General features: G+C 41.6%; 1 protein-coding gene across 2 annotated transcripts in view; it reads right to left on the bottom strand.

The window, feature by feature from the left end:
• Positions 1–5,665: 5,665 nt before the first annotated feature.
• fgd6 (FYVE, RhoGEF and PH domain containing 6) overlaps positions 5,666–23,999 on the bottom strand; it is a 36,788-nt gene continuing 18,454 nt past the window's right edge. For both annotated transcript variants that reach the window (XM_034163143.1, XM_034163145.1), the window contains exons 6-21: positions 20,659–20,810; positions 20,372–20,528; positions 18,455–18,542; positions 18,199–18,249; positions 18,004–18,062; positions 17,838–17,909; positions 17,143–17,211; positions 16,932–17,015; positions 13,296–13,375; positions 13,097–13,199; positions 9,096–9,239; positions 8,898–9,000; positions 8,135–8,229; positions 7,921–8,049; positions 7,668–7,816; positions 5,666–7,591 (exon numbers count right to left, since the gene is read on the bottom strand). In XM_034163143.1, coding sequence (XP_034019034.1) covers positions 7,546–7,591; positions 7,668–7,816; positions 7,921–8,049; positions 8,135–8,229; positions 8,898–9,000; positions 9,096–9,239; positions 13,097–13,199; positions 13,296–13,375; positions 16,932–17,015; positions 17,143–17,211; positions 17,838–17,909; positions 18,004–18,062; positions 18,199–18,249; positions 18,455–18,542; positions 20,372–20,528; positions 20,659–20,810 — 1,581 coding nt within the window. In that variant the 3' untranslated portion in view covers positions 5,666–7,545. The remainder of the gene's footprint in view (positions 7,592–7,667; positions 7,817–7,920; positions 8,050–8,134; positions 8,230–8,897; positions 9,001–9,095; positions 9,240–13,096; positions 13,200–13,295; positions 13,376–16,931; positions 17,016–17,142; positions 17,212–17,837; positions 17,910–18,003; positions 18,063–18,198; positions 18,250–18,454; positions 18,543–20,371; positions 20,529–20,658; positions 20,811–23,999) is intronic.

The raw sequence follows: 23,999 nt of genomic DNA, 5'->3' as shown, positions 1-23,999 counted from the left end.
GTCCGGGTAATAACCGTCTGCAAAACTTCAGTTCGACGAAATTAGACGGAATCGCGATGACGTCACACGCTGGGCGGGGCCGACACCGGTAGGCAGAAAGCTCTTCTGCAGCCGCTGACTGTCGGTCGGTTGATCCATAAACACACTGACCGATCAGCGCTGTACATAAAAAAAAACAAAACACATCACATCCAGATGGATGCGTTTGGAAAAAATAAAATAAAAAAATCACTTTGCAGCATTTAGCCTCAAGGATCGGAGGCGGTTTGGCTCAGAATTGTGTCCAGTAGCGGCGATCGATGGATCACATGAGCTCAGCCTGGATCACGTTAAAAACAACGAAGTGGCTCCGGGTACGTACATCCGTATATACTGCTAAAGGTACGGACCGAGGTTCACGTACGTGACACCGGTGGGAAAGAAGCGGTGAAGCTTTTAACAGACAGAATATTTTACGTCCACTAATGCTTCAGCTGAACTGTTTCTTTTTTCTCCTTTGTTTCAGAAACCCTAACTGGCAGCCTGTAGGCTCGCCGTCGTGCTGATAATCATTCATTTGTTTAATGAAGCTGCTGTAATTTAAGAAATTCATCAAAATATCGACGTAAATTGCGAAGGTGTTTTGCTTCTTTCGTCGTCCGTCCACCTCGAGTTCAAAGCGCTGTTTTCTAAGCGAGGCGGAAAGAATTGTACGTGACACCGGACCTTTAGCCGCATATTTGCGCATTCTGATTGGTCGGTAAGACACACCCTCCGTGTGTTTAGAACCTGTCGGTACCCGTAGTCTCAGCCTAAAAACAAACCTCCCTGTCTGGATTTTTTCCTTTTTTTCTTGTGGTTTTCCACATTTAGGCGATGCAAACTAACAACGATCTGATTTTCGGTTCATTTTGAAATCAAACACAGTTTATAATAATAATAATAATAATAATAATAGACTTTATTTGTAATGCACTTTACATTCTGTGGAATCTCAAAGTGCTACAGACTAAAAACAAACAATATACAGGGTCAAGAACAATAAAATATATTCATAAAACATAACCACACAGATAAAATCATAACATTTTAAACATTTTAACATTTTAAAAGGCCCTTTTAAATAAAAATGTCTTGAGGCCTTTTTTAAATGCCCCCACACTCTGTGGGACCCTCGGGGTCTCTGGAAGGGTATTCCAGAGCTGTGGGGTGACTGCCTGGAAGGCCCTGTCTCCCATGGTGGAGAGCTTGGATCTGGGCTGGTGCAGGCGGTAGGTGGACGTGGTGGAGCGGAGGGTTCTTGAGGCGGTTTGTGGCATGAGGAGTTCACTGAGGTAGGCAGGGGCAGTTCCATGTATGCATTGGTGTGTAAGGAGACAGAGTTTGTACTGAATTCTTTGTTGAATGGGCAGCCAGTGAAGGGATCTGAGGACTGGAGTGATGTGATCATATTTGCGCCTCCTCGTCAGGACCCAGGCAGCACAGTTCTGAATGTGCTGCAGCTTTTGTAGACTTTTGCCAGGGATCCCGACGAGCAGGGCATTGCAGTAGACCAGTCTGGAGGAGATAAAGGCATGGACCAACTTCTCTGCGTCGGATTGGGAGAGGGAGGGGCGGCATTTTGCGATATTTTTAAGGTGGTTTAACGTGCAAAAGAGCGATTTTGCAGACAAACGGATGAACACAAAGTGTAAAGTTGGACTCACCGGCGTCAAAACGACTGTAAAAACCAGCGAGAAGAAACACAGAGGAGACGGTCCAGGAACCCAGGGTTCGGTTCGAGCTGGTCTGGTGGCTTTCCGCTTGTTAAAATGTATAAATGTATGAACACACACAGGCTGATTTTGTGTTTGTGGATCTTTTTGTTTGTTTGTTTTATTTTATTTGGGTGAAGTCATGTGATCCACAGCTGTATACAATCAAAGCGGCCGCTTCATTGTGGTGATTTTTTTTTTTTTTTCTCCATCACTTTTTCAACCTTGCACACGCGTAGAACTGCAGCCTGATGCACGACGCGCACGCCGGCCGGACTGTGCACGAGTGTGTTTACTGGACCGCGTTTAAAAAGCTGCAGAGCCCGTCCTGCACTCGGCCCACAGAGACGGAACCAGAAAGATCTCAGACGTCAGCAGGCTGATAACAGTGATCACATGACGACTGACAAAATAATTGTACGCCTCCAACAACTTGAAATCCTTCACGGTCATTGTCTCCAAGATTTAATTTCTCACAATATCGCTTTCGATGTTCGGGATCAAGAATCGTCACCTTCCCGTGTGTTTTCTCATCACAGCTGCTCGGACTCACCAGTTTTCTGCCCGCCGCCGGTGTGCGCATGCGCGGGAAAGGCGGAATAACAACAGCGACCCCTTCTGAATGAACCCGATAATTCAATTCAGAAAACATGACTACTTATTTAACATGGTTCATTGTTGTCTCTAAAACATTAAGATGTGAAGGTTTTAGGGGAGTTTGTTAGTAGAAATTCAATATTTGCTGTTTCACAGTTGTGAATCTCACACCGTCTTACAGTGACTCACGCCAGAGGTCGGTTTCAGGCACAATAAGACAACATCAGGGAACAGCTAAAGTCCATCACAGGTCTTACACCTCCTCTAGATAACTCTCTCAACTTGGGTGAACATGTCATCATCATAGTCAAACTTGCTGGATCAACACCATCCACATCCTCGCTAGCCGTTGTTTACAGACTGTGAGGCGCCGGTGTCTGAGCCAAACGGTTCCCCCCTAAAAATCAGTTTGTCCTGCCTTCAGTTTTAAGCAGAAATGAGGCGATAATTGATGAGTCACTACTGACGCTTTGAAATGACAGAGCCACAGTGAACGCAGCAGCAGCTCATCTGGCTGCAGTGCTCTGATCGCTTCCTCCATCTTTTATGATGAAATAATGCTGAATTTATGTGGAAATGATTGTTGTGGAAAAGCTTCAGATCTCGCTGAGATAGAGAATGGCTGGAGTGCAGTTTGAAGCAGAAACGAGGTGAGAATTGGTGAACTGCAGCTAATGATGCATACGTGGTGAAGGCAGGGCAGACAGATTTTTAGGGGGGACCATTCAGTTGGCGACACTGGGACTCTGCTGGTGCCGTGGTGCATTCTGGGAAGAGCAGTGGACCGCCAGGGGGATTATGGGAAATGTTAAAGTAATGAATAGTGTTCGTAATAATCTGAATGAGTCTGCAGGAACCCAGGGGGACAAAATCATGACTGGTGACAGCATAATGCAATCTGCAACCTCACCACTAGATGATGCTACACCTTACACATTGCAGCTTTAAATCCAACCGTGTGCATGGTAATGCCTGTGGGAAATGACGGCTAAAGATCAGAAAATTTCACAACTTTTGACACATCTCTAAAAACACCTGATGAGTCAAAGCGGTGCTTTGATCATGGCTAAATAAAAGAGAAAGTCTCAGAGTGAAGCCACAGATTTATAGGACAGACTGTTGAACTGCTGCTGCACATCTGAGTGCACACGACATTCAACTGTGACATCATCACTTTTCACCTTTTCAAGTCCCACAAAGGAAGTGAAACACACACACATTGCATATAATTTTTCTTTTTTATTATTAAAACTGTTGCCTGACAGTTTAGAATCATGTCTAGCACAGACTGCATAGAGTGCATGTATACAAAAGGTCTGTTACAGAAAAAAAAGTTTTTGTTTTTTCTTTGTTTGTAGATTTTGGTGTTTTCAGACCAGGTTGGTGCAGAACCATTTGCACCAAAACTAAATCTGAATATGGCATAAATGTGTGAGAACTATTCTGCCGTTTCATTCCTTCACTGAAATAGTAAGACATGTGGGATCCCGCACCACAAAAGAGGAGTGCAACATCTGGCAATCTAACCAACAACTCAATCATCACCATTTTGAAATAACAGACCCGCGTGTCCTGGCTGGAGAGCAGTTACTGGGTGATTCTTAGACTACAGGCACTTATGTCCTTTGATCATATTGTATGAAAAACAGAAAAAAGGGGAAATTTCACACTTTTATAGTTATCTTTACAATGAAAGTGTGTTAAGAAATTTGTTCTAGTAGTCTATGATGACTCTTTCACCTTTTTTCAGCATCATTATATGCAAATATTGCCGTTTTGTGCTTGTCCCACACCCAGACTTTTGATCTTCAATGATAAAAATGAATGGTAAAGAAACATTTTTTCTAATGTTTTAAAATAATCAAAACATAATTGGGGTATTCAATGTCATACAACTGTTGTGATTTTTCTAAACAAAATGTAGTTGTCCCACACTATTGCCGTAATTTCCACCACAACACTGTAATGTCCCTTTAAAGTTTGTATGAAAGATTGTTTGGGTAGTTTCTATGGAGATAAACAGTGACATCAGAGCACATGTATATAGTGCCAAATCACAACAAACAGTTGCCCCAAGGCGCTTTATATTGTAAGGCAATGGTGTGGTGGAAATTACATTTACAAGGCCAATAGTGCCCGTAGTTAAAGAATCACCCTACTACAGCTGGATTCCCAACTTAGTCATAACGCTTATTGCAATTTATCTCAAGAGCCACAGGGAGACTGTGATGGCCACCCCCCACCAAAACACACACCATTTTGGCTAAGTGATGCCTATTCCATCATTAAATTATGGCTTTTCACGATCCCAATGATGCCATGAACAAAAAATAATAATTTGCACCAAATGGGAGTGCATGGCATCTTAATCAAACATGTTTCTTGAAGCATCAAAGCTAGCCCATTTTGAAGTACCATATTTTCCAGAGTATGTCACAAGTTTTTTTTTTTTCTCTCTATACGTGAAACTCACTTTTTTTTTGTTTTACACAATATTTCCCTGGGAGCAAGTTTAACAAGACAGAACTCAGCTGCACATGTGTTTTATGGGTAATTAAGGCTATTTACTTTAACCCAGACGCCACAAATCAGAAGCTCTGCATTGCCCACGTGCCAATGCAATGACACAAGAGATTTTATTACAAAGAGATTTCCGATTGCATTTAAAATAATCAACATTTTCTGTCATTTCCAGTTTTCTCCAGGAGGTTCATTTACCCATATGTGAAATTTCTGGGGTTAAAAATCTCAAAATGAATAAAATCTGAGCAGCAGAGTGCTATCAACTCAAAGCACAGACATTTTTAAATATCTTCTTCATTCTTTTTTTCACAGTGAAGGCCAAACATGACTGCAATCAACAAATATTTGGTTCAGTGATGCCGACGATTCATTGGTAACAAAGCAGCCAACATGAGCTTTGAACAAAATACCATTGCTTTATTGAAGATGGCCGGTGTCGCTGACCAAACGGTCTCCCCAAAAATCGGTCCGCCCCGCCTTCACTGTGCATGCGTCATTAGCCGCGGTTCACTGATTTTCACCTCGTTTCTGCATCAAACTGCCTCCAGTCATCATCTGTCTCAGCCACAGATATCTGAAGCTTTTGTACAACAATCATTTCCACATAAATTCAGCATTATTTCATCATAAAGGACGAATGAAGCAATCAGAGCGCTGCGGCTACACGAGCTGCTAGCTGACGCGTTCACTGTACATTGGTCATTTCAAAGTGTCACGGAGTTTCGCCTTGTTTCTGCTTAAAAGTGTCTTTAGAATGATTTAAGAGGTTATCATCCGATGGCTAATAATCCCATTAATCCATCTGATTGCTTTGGGTGAAGAGACTCTGACTCAGACGTGCTGCTGTGGTCTGAAATGACCAATGAGCAGTGAAGGCAGGCAGACTGATTTTTAGGGGGGACCATTCTGACTGTGACACCTGCCGCTGTTGGCTCCAAATTATGTGAAAAATGACACAATGGGGTGTCAGAAGGGGTCAGTCTGATCTGGGATGAGGTCAAAACTCAGTCTATGTTGGTTTTACAGTCTTTGCTGGCTTGTTGTGCTGCACCGTCTGTTGGATCCAGACTCAGACTGTAGAAATGTGTGTGTGTTTGGGGGGGCGGTGTCCACTAAACACTGACTGCTTTTCTGGATATGATGATCCAGATCAAGCACGTCACGCAGGGATCTCCAGCCCGACTCCTGGACAGCAGCAGTCCTGCTTCTTTTCTAATTTCTTTGCTCCACCCACAGCTAATGAATTCAGGCAGGTGTGTTCACCAAATGAAGAGCTGAGAAACACCGACAGTAAGCCCCCTGTGGTGTCATTTTTACCAAAAACAAGCGATGTGCTAACAACATACATATTATGATGACATGTAGATGCCAGGACATGATTATGTTGCGTGCTACTGATAACATTTAACAGATAGGTATATGCTCTTTTCAGCACAGAGTAGTTTACAGCATTTAGAAAAACATGCCTGATATATTCAAATGCTGTATGCAAAAACATATGTTGTGTAAATGTATGCTGTTTTTAAAAATGCTATGAGACAAGAAATTGAAATTTGGGGTGAAAATTTAAGTAAAGAACTTAAATTTTTTTTTTTAAAGGAAAATGTAAATCAAACATACCAGTGAAAAATGATGATTTTGGCTTTTTAAAAAGAACAGAATCAAATAAAGCTCTGACAGAGGGCCGAAGCAGGAAGAGAAACAAAGAAGCCGTGCACTTGCAAAACCCTGAGTGAAGAATGTCCAGGACCCGGACAGGACAGGACCCTGAGCTGAACTCTGCAGACCTGAGTAATTCCCAGAAAATAATTTAATCTACAGGTGTTTTTATTGCTGTATGTAGAAAAGACATCCCTTTGGGGTGGAGGAATCGGCCTCTTCACAGTATTTAACATGAAGGCAAACCAGCACAAATGGAAGCTGTTCCAGTGTTATTGAGGACTATGAATTTTGCTTCTTTTTGCCGGCAAAATAAAAACTGTTGCTTTGAGACTATGATCTGTTTCTGAATTTCTGGACACCTTTAAATGAGATCTTTTTGAACAACTGAGCACAGCTAAAACACTTAAACAACTCTCTTCTGGTGATCAAGGACTCTGTCCAATGTCCCCCCCCCCCCCAAAAAAAAACCAACCCAGCAACCTGTGAGTAGAGCAGGTAGACAAACGTGCAGGACAGGTGCTGTCCAGGAGCCACGTTGGAGACTCCTGATCATCAGCACACAGGCACATAATGGGTCAAAGGTCATCTTAAACCCATGATGTTTTTTGGGAACCCTGATTCTTGAGTAGAAATATCGTTAACTGAACCACTGCTGTATTTTTGGGGAATGACCATCTCTGCAGTCGCTGATCGTTTTGTCTTCCGAGTTCAAACCAAACCGATTCCTTCATTTGATTGTCTTTAAAAGCTGCTGCCAGACTTTGGACCTCCAGGGCATCCCGGCAGCTTTGATTGGTCCTGACAACCATTCTGTAACACTTCCATGCACATGCTTCTGGACTTGACCTTTGACCTGTATCAGCTCTGATCTCAGCCAGAGACGCTGAGCCACAGCCTGAAGTGATGTAGCAGAAACACAGTCTGTGGCATTCCACAGTGGGTTCAGCTGAGTCCTTCCTGAGCTGCTGACCCTCTACTGGAGTTCAGGGGTCAAAGGTTGTCTGTGATATGACTTCACTTCCACAAAAGTTCATTCCTGTTCAAGAATCATCGCCTCTTGGAAAGCTTCAATCCATCTACAGATAAAAATGCACAAGAGAAAATGAGTAAAATCAAGTGTGGGTCTGTGCGTGTGATTTGGAGGACGTGTACCTCTGTGCAGTGGGGATGTCGTCAGCTCTGAAGATGTAAAACAGAGTGTTTTTGTGGTACAACTTGAACTGGAGCTTCTGAGCCGGCCCATTCTTCTCCTCTCTGAGGAAAAATCCCAGCAAGGGCTGACTCTCCAACGCTGCCACGTCCTGGACAGACAAATATCTGATCACCCCGAAAGTAAAAGAGCCAACGCAGCTCAAAATACCACCCCCCCAAAAGACCCAAAACAAAACAAAAACCGTGTGAGTACCTCGCTGGCTGCGTAGGTGTACAGGACTTTATTCTTAATGACAAACCACAGCCGCTTCCACGGCTTCTTGTTGCCCTTCGACCTGTTTAAGTAGCCGCTCATGGAGGAGTTCTCTGTGTTTGCAGACACCTGGACAGAAACGTCACAACGCCGCTGAATCAGAGAGGACAAATCCACAAGGTCATGGGATTGTGTGTTTTTGTGTGTTCCTCACCTCTTTCAGAGCGGCAGGAATCTTCTTGTGTTTCCTGGTGAAGGGGAACGCTCCAGATTTGATGGGAGAAAGTGAGGCCGAGGCACAGCGGTCACCTAATAAAACAAAAATACACAACCACCCCAAAAGTAAGACGCAACAGGACCTCGACGTACGGCGCAGCATCCAGAGAGCACGTCACCAGTGCATGCGGAGGCGTGTCCAACTGCTCTGTGCTAGTTACACACCACATAATCTGACAGCAAAACGCACAAAGAGCTTGTTTTGACTCACTTCATCATGCGACACGCAAAAGCTTCCATCTGTGGCTCAGTATGGTACTTTAAATCAACTGAGAAATATGACTTGAAACAAGATGCTTCCAAGACTTGGACACAGAATATATTTAAGATGTATTATTGAAAAATTACTGAAATTTTACTTTTTAAGGAATTCTGTCTTACCTTAAGGGTCGATCAGATATTCTGATGAGAAATTAGACAAATATATTTGGGAAGATTTTTTTCTGCAACATGCCTTTAAGGACCGAGCACAGTGTTATCTGGCATATTGCTATCTAGACCCTGAGGTCAAGTGAGAGGCTTTCTGGCGAGTTAATGAACTTGCAGATGCGGTGCATCAGAAGGAAACCAAAATGAAAAACCAAGAACAGTCAGAGGCAACAGCAAATATTTGTGATTTATCAGTTAATGGAGTATAAAACGTGCTTCAAACAGTGGAGCCCAGAACCAGCACCAGGAACAGCTGGACTCCCGTCACTCACTATTCTCCTGCAGCTTGGTGAAGCAGTGATCACACACGCGTGCTGGCTGGTTCTTCAAGTACTCCAGGTAGTACTTATTGGCGGAACAGGCCTGACACACCACCTGTCACACACAGACGTACGTGATGAGCAGCTCGCTTCTTTCAGGAGCCGTTAAACGACCAGTAGTTGGAACTGGCTGTCACGGGTGACACCGACCTTTCCACACGCGCGACAGTGATGTCTCCTCCATGTGAGGGTGAACTCACAGGTGCAGATCATGCACATGGTGGCACGCAGGTCTGGGATCCAGATTGGAGCCTTGGAACCTAACAGGGCCCCACTGTCACAGAGACCATCAGCCTAAATTGGGAAGGACATGAAGATTTGTTGATCATAATATTAAAAACATTCAATAATATTGATCATGACTCAGGATTAAGGAAGCTACAAAAACACTGACTTAAAGGTGTGGTTAATGTTTCAGTCACATAACTGTCTTTTGAAAAGACTGGGCTGTAGCAGATGCAGTGTGCTAAGACTAATTTAATTTGCTGATGACCCAAAATGTTTTTTGTTCTCTTAAGAATTATGAAGGACCTTTGCAGATTTTATAGTCTGTACTGGAAGTTATTTGTAGAAACAAAATATCTTTGACAACTAAAACTAAATAAACTAGAAGCATTCAGAGAGCGCAAACCTCCGCCAAGGCCATATGGTCACTGACGTCACATGGAATACCCTTTGGCAAAGAGACTTATTCCATGTCATTTCACGCATCTACCGTCATGTTTCAAATTCAGTGGTTAACCGTCTGGGGTCCGAGGGCATTTTTTGGACAGTTCACTCGCCTGGCATAAATGATTTATTATTATTATTATTGTTAACAGCTCTCCCTGCATCTCACAATCAAGTTTTATGTCTCTTTTTTTCAGGACAACCTGTACTTTCAAAATATATATGCTATAGTTGTGTTTTGTAAGTGTAATAAAGGTTTACAATCAGAAATAAGAAAGGAAAAAGTAAAGTGGGAAATAATTTTCCACACACATTTATTCAAAACACACAGCAAACTATAATAAACAACTGTTTTGACACTTTATAAAGGTAATTTGAGGTCTTGTGTGAAAGACTGTACAACAAAAAGGTTCAAACAATAAACACAAATGCACATCTTGAACAATATATACAAAATGGCCTATGCCTTTTGTTTGTCTTCATCTCAAAGCAATTTCTGTCTGCTATTACACAAAGGTCACATCACAAACTTCTACTATGAAGCTGACTGTGTGTTTGTTCTCCTGCTCTGAAAGCAGCTTTCACACTTCGAGACTCATTCAGTTTGAGGAGTGGCCCCTCCCCCTCGCTCCATTGATATGGTAAATAGTGCTTTACGCCGGAGAGAGAGAGAGCTTGCCACAGGCTTATCTAGTAACATTCACAGGAAAACTAGTCGAGCAATCCCGATAATCACACATTGTTTGAGCACGTGAGAGTGTATGAGAGGCTCTCCATCTGCTTTCACTTTCGCTGTGCGTAATGGCGCAGGGCGCATTGAAGCAGCCAGGGGAGTATTCAAATGGGCCAACTAGTAAGGTATGTCACGTGAGGTGAATCTGCCCTATGATTGGATTTTGGAAAACCATGTGACGGTGAACCAATTCCGATTGGACAGTCACATTGCTCATGTCATCACACAGCTTCTATGAGGAGTACAAAGATGGTGGACGGTTGCTTGAAAGTCCGCGGAGTTAACTTTTCAGCAAAAAAAAAAAAAAGTAAGTTTCTATCTCATATCATTAAAAAGTTATTTATTATTTAGTAAAGCTTGGTCTCAGCCGTCGTATCTGACGGCTGAGACCAAGCCCCAAAGGGTTAAACCCTTAGATCTTCAGCAAATGTATTTATAAAGAGAAACTGCATGAACTACACAAGGTTTTTTTTTATTGTCTAATAAGTTTATTCAATGAGGAGAACCAAATGCTAAATTATTGTGTTGTAACTTAATTTTTGTTCAGCCTTTGTGACCCGTCTTCATGAAGTTCAATGCAAAAATGTTGAAATTGGCCCTATCCTGCAATGATAAAGAATCCTTAAAAAAATTACTGGATCCAGATCGTGTTCCAGATCATTACCAAAATTTAATGACTTTTAAGTTAGGCCAAGATACACCCCTGGTAAAAATTTAATCGAAATCCGTTGAGGATTTTTTTGAGTAACCCTGCTAACAAACAAACCAACCAACCAACCAACAAACAAACGGACACGACCAAAAACATAACCTCCTTGGTGGGGAGAATAATCTTTAGCAACAGTACAATAAACTCAATGTCACTACATAAGAAAAGTAATTCTACAATTGAAATTGGATTCAAAACCAAAACTTTTTGGGCGTGATAACAGATTAGAAATTATGTTGGAAACCTCATACAACATATCAAAATAAAAGTACGTAAGAGGCAAGCATTTAGGACTTTAAGGTTTTTTTTTTTTTTATCTACAGTGCACAGTTGTATGTCCATGTAGGAAATACTGCGTGATGTATGAGGAAATAAAACAGCAACCCACTTTATTTTCTACAAGTGAGACCCTTCAGCTGCTCCCTCGTTTTCACTCTGGGTTGCCGCAGCAGGTCCAAGGTGGACCTGCATGTTGATTTGGCACAAGTTTTAGGCCGGATGCCCTTCATGGTGCAACTCCACATTACATGGAGAAATGTGGCAGGAGTGGGGTTTGAACCAGGAACCTTCTGCACTGAAACCAAGTGCACTAACCACTTGGCCACCACCCCTGTACTTTCTACATACAAAATCTACAAGAAAAATTAAATAAAGAACTATGTAAACGCTAAATAGATTTGATTATGATGCACAATATAAAACAGATTGTTCACTAAGTGAGTTTTTTTTTAAAGTGTGCTGAGGAATGAAAAACTAATGATCCATTTGTCTGTTGTGAGGAAACATTTAATGATGACTTACAGAATTAATATCAAACAAGCGTGTTGTCCGTGGGGATTCACGGGCTCTAAATTGGGTCATGTTTATAAAATAGGTATCTGACATTTTTCAAGGGTGGTAATAAATTGTGCAAAGTTCCTTTTAATGAGTTGGAATGGTGTGTGAGTCCAGAATGTTTTTAGAACCTTAGACCTCAGATTTTTTTTGAAGAAGAACTCAACCCTTTTATTTCCTGTTAATTATGTATTTTTTAATGTTAATTTACTGTCTTAATGTATCTATAAGTTGTTTAGGTTATTGTTATCATATGCACATTATTATTATTATTAATAATTCTTATTAATATTATTTTATTTAAACTTATATTTTGTCACTTGATTTTTAAATGGACCACAATGGAAATAAGTGTTTTCACTTTGTTGTGTCATCCACGCTTTTAATATAAAGATGATTTACTGCCCCCAACTGGAATAGCGTGTGAGTCCAAAAAGTAGCTGGCAACGTCCATTGTTCAGTGTTGTTAGCTAATATCCATACCTTCTCTAAAAATATTAGTCCTTTTAAAGTTCCATGTTGGTTGTGTTCATCCTTGACCCAAAATACATAAATATACCAAACGGCAAATGTCAGCTCTCCCCAGTTTCTCTGTGATCGAAGTTGTACGCATGCACAGCTGCTGTAAGCAGGCGCTTTTAATTTGACAAATAAAGATGGTGGCAGAAGACATTAAAATCACTTAACATTTTACTCATGGAACCAACATGATACTGTCATTCATGGTAAGAGCAACATAAGACTTAACTAAACTGACTAAACCAAATGAACTACAAAACCACAATAAATCAATAACACTAACAACACCGTTAAATTAACATGAACCACAGTAACAACATTTAAAACTTCAAAACCCTGAACTCCCATGGTGCATTGCAGCACAATGTCCATTGTTTACTGGTTAGCTAAAAATGCAAATTCAAAAAAAAAAAAAAAATTGTCCTATCAACTTTCCATTTTCACAGCATTCATCCTAGACCCAAAATACATAAACATACCAAACAGCAGCTCTCCCTGGTTTCTGCGTGATCGAAGACACAAAGACACACACACACACACACATACACACACCTCTTGGCTATTATAATATTGAAGATATATTTGTCAGTGTTTGAGAAATCAGAATGTGAACTTTGATGTTATTTTAATCACTAAATGTGCTCAACTGGAGCGTTAATGTGAATGGACAGGAAGCAGAGATGTTACCTCCTCCTGACTGCGGCTGGATATGAAGGTTATTTTCTTCTTCGTGTAGTCATCTATGGCCTTGGTGATGGCCTCCAGCCACTCATCTCTCTCTGTCGCCGAGCTGAATGCACAAAATACATTAGAAACTTCAGCAACCAATGACTGAGCTCATACACTGATTGTTCATTATGTGCACAACTGTTAAAGTGAGTCCAACCTGGCAGACAGGATAAAAGATCGTTCAACGCTTTCAATGTTCAGCTCGTTCTGATAGGCCTCCTGGCTCGGCTTACTCACCTGGTAGACACAAAATAGAAGCAATAATAAAATAATAACAATAATAACACAGATAATAATAATAGTAATAATGATAATAATAATAGCGTGTATATATGATAACAAGAACCTAAACAATTTATAAATAAATAAGACAGTAAATTAACATTAAGAAATTACGTAATTAACAGGAAAAGGATTGAGTTCTTCCTCTAACTAGAGTGCCAAGGACCCGGCGGGTTACCGGCTCAATTAAAGGCCAAGGCAAATGGCCATTTTCAGCATACAAATGGCCACCATTTCCAAATAAACAAATCTATGACTAGAATTTTTTTTACTTGAAATATGTCAACAACCCATATTACGCCCTTGACAAATTAGAAAAAATTATCAGTTTTTGAGAAAATTGCCTTTAAGTGCTCAAAATGGCTATTTTCAGCATAAAAATAGCTGCCATTTGCAAACGAACCAATTACCCATATTATGCACTTGCCAAATTAGAAAAAAGTCATCAAATAGTTTTTGAGATATTGCAATAAACGAACACCGACGACTAGGACAGGCGCCGTGCCACGACATAGGGTTAGTGGCCTATTTTTTGAGTGTCATTTGCACAATGAGGCACGCCCACCATCTGCAGTCATCATCAAATTATAGGGTTCAACTCAGAAAAGATTCCAAATCATACCATGTGAATTTTGTGCAATTCTGTGCACATTTTTTCGTCTTTTTTTTTTTTTTTTTACATTTATAGTGCCCCCTACTGACATACATTTACCACATTTCTTACACAGCCTTTGCTTGTACGTCTGTATTTTTGTGACAAGTTTCATGTTGATTTAAAGACATCCAGGTTAGATGATTTAGAGACTTTATGATTGTCCAGGTCTCGATCTCAATGGGACTAACCTGGTTAAATAAAGGTTGAAAAAACTAAGGTACTGGTGCAAAGATATGTGACATTTTCTGTTTTAGCTGCTCCTGTCTGTTCTCCTTTATAAAGTTGGCATCTTTCAGCTCCAATTCATTCCTAGGTAACACTTGCATCGATTGAAGTGATGGCCTGAGGTTTTTTTTAGGTTTTACATATTTTGCAATACTGGGTAAAAATGGGGAAACAGAAATGGGTGTCGCCAATATCAAAATATTTGTCAAACTCCAAATAATCTGTCGATGTATCAGTGTTGACTGTACAATGTACAGTGTTGGGAGTTTTGGTCAAAAAGTTATTTTTCTTTATTATAGCATGACCTGTAGGCAAAAAATGTCAGATTCATTAAGGCCCTACCTTGAGCTGGTCTGCATCATCCTTAAACATTTCAGCTTGATAGGCTGAATCCTGTGAGCCATGCCCACTTTTCCAATTAAAAAGAATAAAAAAAGAAATGAAAATCCTAACGAAAACAATAAAGTTAGTATAGAGCGTCATACTGTTTGTACAACCCCTGGCAATAATTATGGAATCACCGGCCTCGGAGGATGTTCATTCAGTTATTTAATTTTGTAGAAAAAAAGCAGATCACAGACATGACACAAAACTAAAGTCATTTCAAATGGCAACTTTCTGGCTTTAAGAAACACTATAAGAAATCAGGAAAAAAAATAATTGTGGCAGTCAGTAACGGTTACTTTTTTAGACCAAGCAGAGGGAAAAAAATATGGAATCACTCAATTCTGAGGAAAAAATTATGGAATCACCCTGTAAATTTTCATCCCCAAAACTAACACCTGCATCAAATCAGATCTGCTCGTTAGTCTGCATCTAAAAAGGAGTGATCACACCTTGGAGAGCTGTTGCACCAAGTGGACTGACATGAATCATGGCTCCAACACGAGAGATGTCAATTGAAACAAAGGAGAGGATTATCAAACTCTTAAAAGAGTGTAAATCATCACGCAATGTTGCAAAAGATGTTGGTTGTTCACAGTCAGCTGTGTCTAAACTCTGGACCAAATACAAACAACATGGGAAGGTTGTTAAAGGCAAACATACTGGTAGGCCAAGAAGACATCAAAGCGTCAAGACAGAAAACTTAAAGCAATAAGTCTCAAAAATCGAAAAATGCACAACAAAACAAATGAGGAACGAATGGGAGGAAACTGGAGTCAACATCTGTGACCGAACTGTAAGAAACCGCCTAAAGGAAATGGGATTTACATACAGAAAAGCTAAACGAAAGCCATCATTAACACCTAAACAGAAAAAAACAAGGTTACAATGGGCTAAGGAAAAGCAATCGTGGACTGTGGATGACTGGATGAAAGTCATATTCAGTGATGAATCTCGAATCTGCATTGGGCAGGGTGATGATGGTGGAACTTTTGTTTGGTGCCGTTCCAATGAGATTTATAAAGATGACTGCCTGAAGAGAACATGTAAATTTCCACAGTCATTGATGATATGGGGCTGCATGTCAGGTAAAGGCACTGGGGAGATGGCTGTCATTACATCATCAATAAATGCACAAGTTTACGTTGATATTTTGGACACTTTTCTTATCCCATCAATTGAAAGGATGTTTGGGGACGATGAAATAATTTTTCAGTATGATAATGCATCTTGCCAGAGAGCAAAAACTGTGAAAACATTCCTTGCAAAAAGACACATAGGGTCAATGTCATGGCCTGCAAATAGTCTGGATCTTAATCCAATTGAAAATCTTTGGTGGAAGTTGAAGAAAATGGTCCATGACAAGGCTCCAACCTGCAAAGCTGATCTGGCAACAGCAATCAGAGAAAGTTGGAGCCATATTGATGAAGAGTACTGTTTGTCACTCATTAAGTCCATGCCTCAGAGACTGCAAGCTGTTAGAAAAGCCAGAGGTGGTGCAACAAAATACTAGTGATGTGTTGGAGCGTTCTTTTGTTTTTCATGATTCCATCATTTATTCCTCAGAATTGAGTGAGTCCATATTTTTTTCCCTCTGCTTGGTTTAAAAAAGTAACAGTTACTGACTGCCACTACTTTTTTCCTGATTTCTTATAGTGTTTCTTAAAGCCAGAAAGTTGCCATTTGAAATGACTTTAGTTTTGTGTCATGTCTGTGATCTGCTTTTTTTTTATACAAAATTAAACAACTGAATGAACATCCTCCGAGGCCGGTGATTCCATCATTTTTGCCAGGTGTTGTATTTCTACATAATTGGTGTCCAAGACATACTGAGCGACAACTTCAGAATCAGAGAGCCTGGTCCACAACGACCCCAAAAGACTGTTAAAGGGGGCAAGACACGGCGTTAAGAACGGGGGATGGAAACTTTTGATCAGGCTCATCTGGGTTGTTTCTGTTGTCATTATGATTTAAAAAGATGAAATGCAGTTTTGCCAAAAAATGGCTTCACCCAACCACTAACCATGAGGGGGGAAAAAGTTTTTGTGTCATCATTCATATTCTCTGAAAAAAATGTGTGCCGCCCCCCCCCCCCCCCCCCAAAAAAAAATCTTCCAGGGTATGTAAACATTTGAGTACAACTGTATATCAGTGTTTCCCAATACTGGTCCTTGAGACCCAAAGTACAGCACAGTTTCTATTCTTGAACTAAGACACACATAGACACAAGTCCTAAGTGTCTCAAACCTTCATCCCAGCCAGAGAGAGGATGCAGTTGAGTTTATACTGGCCAGACTGGACCGGAGTGGTGTACATGAGTGCATCATTAAACTGAAGAGACAAATAACACAACACCTTATTTTCAAACAGATACAAGAAATGTAAAAATCCACAGTGGCAAAATATTTGAAAGTCAAAAGTCAAGAAGAGAATGTGAAACAGCGTCAACAGTTTTTACCAGGAAGAACATCCGTGGCTGCATGACTTTCCTCGACAGCTTCATCAGAGTTCCTTCCTTCAGAAACACCTGATGACAACAAAGACTAGTTTGCTCAGGATCAGCATCACTGAGCAACAACTTCAAACAAGCCAGAGGATCACTAGCTGCACCAACCCATGACGACCAGCAGAGGTGCAACCTCGGCGGACCTCTGGGAGAATCTTTAAGCCCCTCCCCCACTGGTTCCTGGGGTACTAGCTGCTATTACACCGGTGAAGGTATATAAAATCATAATTAACATGGTAAGTAGTGAAAACGGTCATGGTGTTGGCAGAGGCAGCACTCTGAGTGCCCTAGCAGTTGAAACATTGCCACTGTTGCCAGCTTCACCGTAAAGGCAGGTAGGTGCTTGATTTCTAAATAAACAAACATTTATTTACTTCAGTAGACAGATGTTTACATTGCAGAGGTGGAGACGGTCTGCTTGTCTGACTGGGTGGTTGTCATCTAAGACCCGAGGCAGTCCCGTAATGTAGTAGATGTAAGTGGCGTTGGGCACAATGGCAGCACCCAGATCTGATGTGACCTCAAATTCAAACTGAATGTCTACATCACAAGTACAGCTCAACTGCAAAACAACTGTCACTGTTCAAGGACTGATGGTCCTGGAAACTCTGACACTTTCTCTGAGCTGTGAAGAAGTGCAGACTTACCCTGCCTGGCTGAACAATCTCATGATGACCATTGAGACTGTACTGAATTTGCATCAGCTTCTGAAAGTTATCCTAAAAAAAGAAAAAGCAGCGTCAAAAAACACCCTAATTCAACTGCAAAGCTTAAGTAAAGGTTTTAAAAAGTTCAAATGGACTAATGTCTTACCCCTTGCTTCATAATATCATTGGCATGGTTGGCAACTTCCTTCACGATGCTGAGGGCAGCTGCACCAGTAACCACGATAAAAATAAAATCTGTTATCATATCTGGGCACGTTGATGCAAACTGAAACCTGGAACCACAAATCTGCAGGTGTTTTTTTTTTTTTTAAATCGCTGTGCATCTTATTATTGACCAAACCTTGTGTGTCTTTATAATCCTCAGAGTCCTCCAGCAGGTTCTTCAGATAATCTGGAAAAGAATACAGAGGTTTAAAAGCAAAACAGAACTCTCATGTAGAAAGGGATGTCACAGGATTTTCTTGTTGCTATGGTTGTCCACAGGGTGCCAGCACAAAACCAACAGCTAATCCAGATTCACATGCTGCCAATAAAACAGCACTGTGGCTCCACAGAGCACCTGGATGCAGAACAACACAGAAACAGATCGACTGTACCTGTGAGCAGCAGCTGGTACTGAGGGATCCTCTGGACCGGTTTGAGCAGGTAGTGCTTCAGTGCCAGGCTGGCACATCTCGGACTCACCTGAGACAACGCATACACACAGTGTTACTTGGCAAAACCTAGAGTATTTTAAAATTAAAAAATAAATTAATAAAAATAAGTTGTTGTTGCATGAAAAATAAGTCAAATATACAGTGGGGTAAAAAAGTATTTAGTCAGTCCCTGATTGTGTAAGTTCTCCTACTCATAAAGATGAGAGAGGTCTGTAATTTTCATCATATGTACACTTCAACTGAGAGACAAAATGAGAAAAAAAATCCAAGAAATCACATTGTAGGATTTTTAAAGAATTTATTTGTAAATTATGGTGGAAATAAGTATTTGGTCAATAACAAAAGTTCAACTTAATACTTTGTAACATAATCTTTGTTGTCAATGACAGAGGTCAAACGTTTCCTGTAAGTCTTCACCAGGTTTGCACACACTGTAGCTGGTATTTTGGTCCATTCCTCCATGCAGATCTCCTCTAGAGCAGTGATGTTTTGGGGCTGTCGCTGAGCAACATGGACTTTCAACTCCAACAAATTTTCTATGGGGTTGAGGTCTGGAGACTGGCTTGGCCACTCCAGGACCTTGAAATGCTTTTTACGGAGCCACTCCTTCGTTGCCCGAGCGGTGTGTTTGGGATCACTGTCATGCTGGAAGACCCAGCCATGTTGCATCTTCAATGTTCTCACTGATGGAAGGAGATTTTGGCTTAAAATCTCATGATATATGTCCACGTTCATTCTTCCCTTAACACGGATCAGTCGTCCTGTCCCCTTTGCATGATGTTTCCACCCCCATGCTTCACAGTAGATATGGTCTTCTTGGGATGCAGCTCAGCATTCTTCTTCCTCCAAATACAACAAGTTGAGTTTTTACTAAAAAGTTCTATATTGGTTTCATCTGACCATATGATATTCTCCCAATCCTCTTCTGGATCATCCACATGCTCTCTGGCAAACTTCAGATGGCCCTGGACACGTACTGGCTTAAGCAGAGGGACAGGCCTGGCACTGCAGGATTTGAGTCCCTCTCTGCATAGTGTGTAGCCTTTGTTACTTTGGTCCCAGCTCTCTGCAGGTCATTCATCAGGTCCCTCCGTGTAGCTCATGATCATTTTGATCCCACGGGATGACATATTGCATGGAGCCCCAGATCGAGGGAGATTATCAATGGTCTTGTATGTCTTTTTTTATGGTTGCTCCCACAGTTGAGTTATTCACAACAACCTGCTTGACTATTGTAGATTCACTCTTCCCAGCCTGGTGCACATCTACAATTTTCTTCCTGGTGTCCTTCGACAGCTCTTTGGTCTTGGCCATGGTTGAGTTTGGAGTCTGACTGTTTGAGGCTGTGGACAGGTGTCTTTTATACAGATAACAGGTGGAGGACAGAAGGGCTTCTTAAAGAAGAAGTTACAGGTCTGTGAGAGCCAGAAATCTTGCTTGTTTGTGGGTGACCAAATACTTATTTTCCACCATAATTTACAAATAAATTCTTTAAAAATCCTACAATGTGATTTTCTGGATTTTTTTTTCCCTTATTTTGTCTCTCATAGTTGAAAATTATACACAGTTGAAAATTATAATAATAATAATTTATTAATTTATATAGTGCCAAATCACAAGTAAGCGCCTCAAGGCGCTTACTCGTGATTTCGAATAATCAAAAATCACAGACCTCTCTCATCTTTCTAAGTAGGAGATGTTGCACAATCAGGGGCTGACTAAATATTTTTTTTGTCCCACTGTATCTTGTCATCTAACAAAAGCATTTTTCACAGCGCAATCACTGCTGAAAAAAAAAAAAAAAAAACCTGCTGCAGTAAACTGCAAATAAAACATCTAGTAAGATTCTGGTGCTACCTCAAATTCTCGAACAACACTGGCGAAGGCTGTGTTTTTCCTGCACTGTTCATCTAACAAAGCCACGTTGTTGTCAAATTGGCGGATGTAGGTGGAGTACATCTTCAAGTACGGCCCCTTCTGGACAAAGATGTCTGACAGCCTTTGGTGATCGCTCCTGTGCTCAGACAGACAGAAACACTTCCCTTCAGCCCGTGAGCCAAGTCAGGCAACGACTGCTTTGTTGCTTGATGACATGTGCAAATCAGCAATGTGAACATTTCTTAAGCGTGGTCATAAATGTGCACCAGTGAGCCACTCTGTCCTCCAGCTCTCTCAGCAGGTCTCTGTTCAGCTGGTACAGCTGAGGCAGGTAATACAGGATCTGACTGAGGACACGCTCCTCCACCACTGGCTTCCCATTCTGGCGAGTTGCCTTGGCAACAGCATCCCGGAAATCCTGCAGAGACACAGATGGTGAACAATGTTTACAAGGTGTGGCGTCTTAAGGATGAACCATCACACCTGCTTAACACCTCATGAACACAGCGCAACAGCCACAGCTCGAAAAGCACAGAAAACAACTTAAGAAGCAACAGTACCCACTGAGGAGTTAAGAAAAAAAAAAAAAAACATCCAACTGGTGATCAAAAAATGGGCTGGAACACATAGCATATCCAACCATTCAAATCAATGCATGTAAAGCTGAAACAATGAATTAATTAAGTGATTAGTTAATCAACAAAAAATAATCGTCAACTACTTAGGGCATCAAATTACTTCTTTTGTGTTGTGGTTTTCAAGCTGTGAAGTCCAAACTAGATTCTTCACCAGAAAGCCTTTCAAACAACCGCCTTTAGGCACATGACAGACAGAAACACGTGGGAGGGACCGTTTGCCAGAGTCATGTAGACACATGCCCAAAACCCTACAGGAAACTCCTGCACACACGCACACGCATGCACGCACACACACACACACACACACACACAGAGAGGAAGGGGCATGTGTGTCTGGAGGTCATCTCTGCACTACTGAGGAAGCAGCTGCTTTGCAGCCGGGTTGACCACGGACAGCGAAGCCCGACCTCTTTTCTGGGACAGAGCTCCACGCCTTACCATTCCCCGTCAGCTGCAGGAGGATGAGTTCAGCTGAACCTACAGCAGACAGGTGGATTCAGAGCCTCAATTCCGTTTTCAATTTATTTTCATTTATATAGCACCAAATCACAACAAAGTTGCCTCAAGGTGCTTCACACAAGTGGGGATCATCTGAATTCTCCCCAAAGAAAAAAAGTAAATAAAATAAAACCTGCTCGGGAAAAGCAGCTTTGTCAACAGACTCCTCTGACAGAACGGCCAAAACAATTAGGAGGCAATGAATCAGAAAAATTTACATCTGTTGTTTTTAATGTGCAAGAAACATCTTCAAGCTGTAAGAGGAGGCATCATCGGTGATGACACTAATTAGATATGACAGTGCGTGGATCTCAGCGGGATAGGAGTGGCCTATACATGCACCTGAGTTTAATTCCACTTATGCTACCTACCTGTCTGTTTTCTTGGACATGACACTTCACTGGCACTGTCCCAGTTCTCCCAGGTGTAAATGGAGACTGGTCTTGAGTGGTGGAAGTAACCTGCAATGGAACGGGATCCCATCCAAGGGGAGTCATAGACTCCATCCACTTTACATTATGGAATGTGGGGATAAGCACCAACTACCCTCAGGGACTATACAGGGCAAGTTAAGCCCCTTTCACATTGGCGTATTCGTAGAGCTGCTCATTGTGGCGTATCGTTGACGCAGTGTTGAGCAGCTCTACGCCCACTTTTAGCAGCTCTACATCACGTTTTTGATTCCTACGCAGCAGTATGTTGAGGGCTACGTGTGTAGGACAGAAGAAATTAAACATGTTTAATTTTCTTCGGTGTAGGGCGCTGGACACAGTTTTAAGCAGGTCTGCGCAGCACAGCATTACTGCATGCAAGTCTGAGCAACACTGCGCTTCTGTACACAACCAAAAACTGAGTGCGAGAATCCAGCTGGAGAACATGAGAACATGATCACACAGCCCACAGCGCCTGTGTGCTCAGAACAGGGAATCGAACCTCAACTCAGAAATCCAGAAACACAACAGAAACAGCAGGTCGGTCGCTCTCTCTCTCGTGCGCTCTCCCTCACTCTCACTCTGTCTCTCTCTCTCTCTGTGTGTCTGATCAAACCCGTGACTTTAAAATAAAAGCGCACTTGCTACATGTCGGTGCGCTCATCAAACGCCCTGATCCTGGCAGTAATGCAACTGTAAAAACCTCATGATACAGTCCACTGTTTTCCAGGTGCAGTGATGTGTTCGGCACCGCCGACAGGAGTGAAGTGGGTTTAAATACCAGGATGGTACACGCGACTGTGTGCACATTAAAAAAGTGAACACACGCAGCTGCAAGTATGAAACAAACACAAAAAAAGGCTGAGTACGCGCGTATTTCGGGCATATTTAAATGAAACAACGCTGCAATACGCAGCACTACAAATACGCCAATGTGAAAGGGGCTTTAGCTTGCAGTTATTTCTCTGGTCTGTGTTGCTAACCTAACGTTACCTAGCTAGCTGGGTGGTCCTTGGCCTTTTAGTGTCTTGCTTGCGAGCAAAAAAGTTACAATGAAATACAAATAAGGGTATGGATTACGTTTAATACATGCAAATAAGTGCGTCTTAAGTCTGGACTTGAAAGTCTCCACAGAATCTGACTGTTTATTGATGCAGGGAGATCATTCCACAGAACAGGGGCATGATAAGAGAAAGCTCTATGACCCACAGACTTCTTATTCACCTTAGGGACACAAAGTAGTCCTGTACCCTGAGAACGCAGAGCCTGGCAAGTCTCAAGTCAGCTCGCAAATAATTGGTGGTCATTATGACTTGTGAGTGACTTGCTGGTGACTTCGTCCCACCTCTGTTAATTAGGTCAGCTAGGTAGGGAGGTGCCAGTCCGTGAACAATTTTATAGACTAGTAGCAGAACCTTAAAATCTGATCTCACTGGGACAGGAAGCCAGTGAAGAGACGCCAAAATGGGTGTAATGTGGTCGAACTTTCTGCTTCGTGTCAAAAGTCTGGCTGCAGCATTTTGAACCAATTGCAGAGCCCTAATGCTGGACTGCCGTAAGCCAGAAAATAGAACATTGCAGTAGTCCAATGTAGAAGAGATAAGCGCATGAATCAGGGTCTCATCATCAGCCATAGACAGGATGGGACGAATCTTTCCTATATTTCACAGGTGGAAGAAAGCAGTCCTGATAATATTTCTAATGTGGAGGTCAAAGGACAATGTAGGATCAAAAATTACCACGAGGTTCCTCACTTTGTCAGTGTGATGATGTATGACACATGAGCCTAGGTTAAGGGTTAACTGGTCAAATTGATGCCGATGTCTCACTGGACCAAGAACCATCATTTCAGTCTTATCAGAGTCTAAAAGTAGGAAGTGTCTAGACATCCAGCTTCTCACTGAAGCAAGACAATCTTCGAGGGTTTTTATGTGGATGAGAAAAGCGGGGGGCCTAAGACAGACCCCTGTGGAACCCCAAATTTCATGTCACTAAGGTTAGCGGTAGTGTTACTGAACAAAACACAGTGAGAACAACTGG

The sequence above is a fragment of the Thalassophryne amazonica genome, chromosome 22, assembly GCF_902500255.1.
Source record: "Thalassophryne amazonica chromosome 22, fThaAma1.1, whole genome shotgun sequence".
Classification (NCBI taxonomy): domain Eukaryota; kingdom Metazoa; phylum Chordata; class Actinopteri; order Batrachoidiformes; family Batrachoididae; genus Thalassophryne; species Thalassophryne amazonica.
The sequence above is the reverse complement of the archived record's forward strand: the minus strand, read 5'-3'. Positions and strand labels throughout refer to the sequence as shown.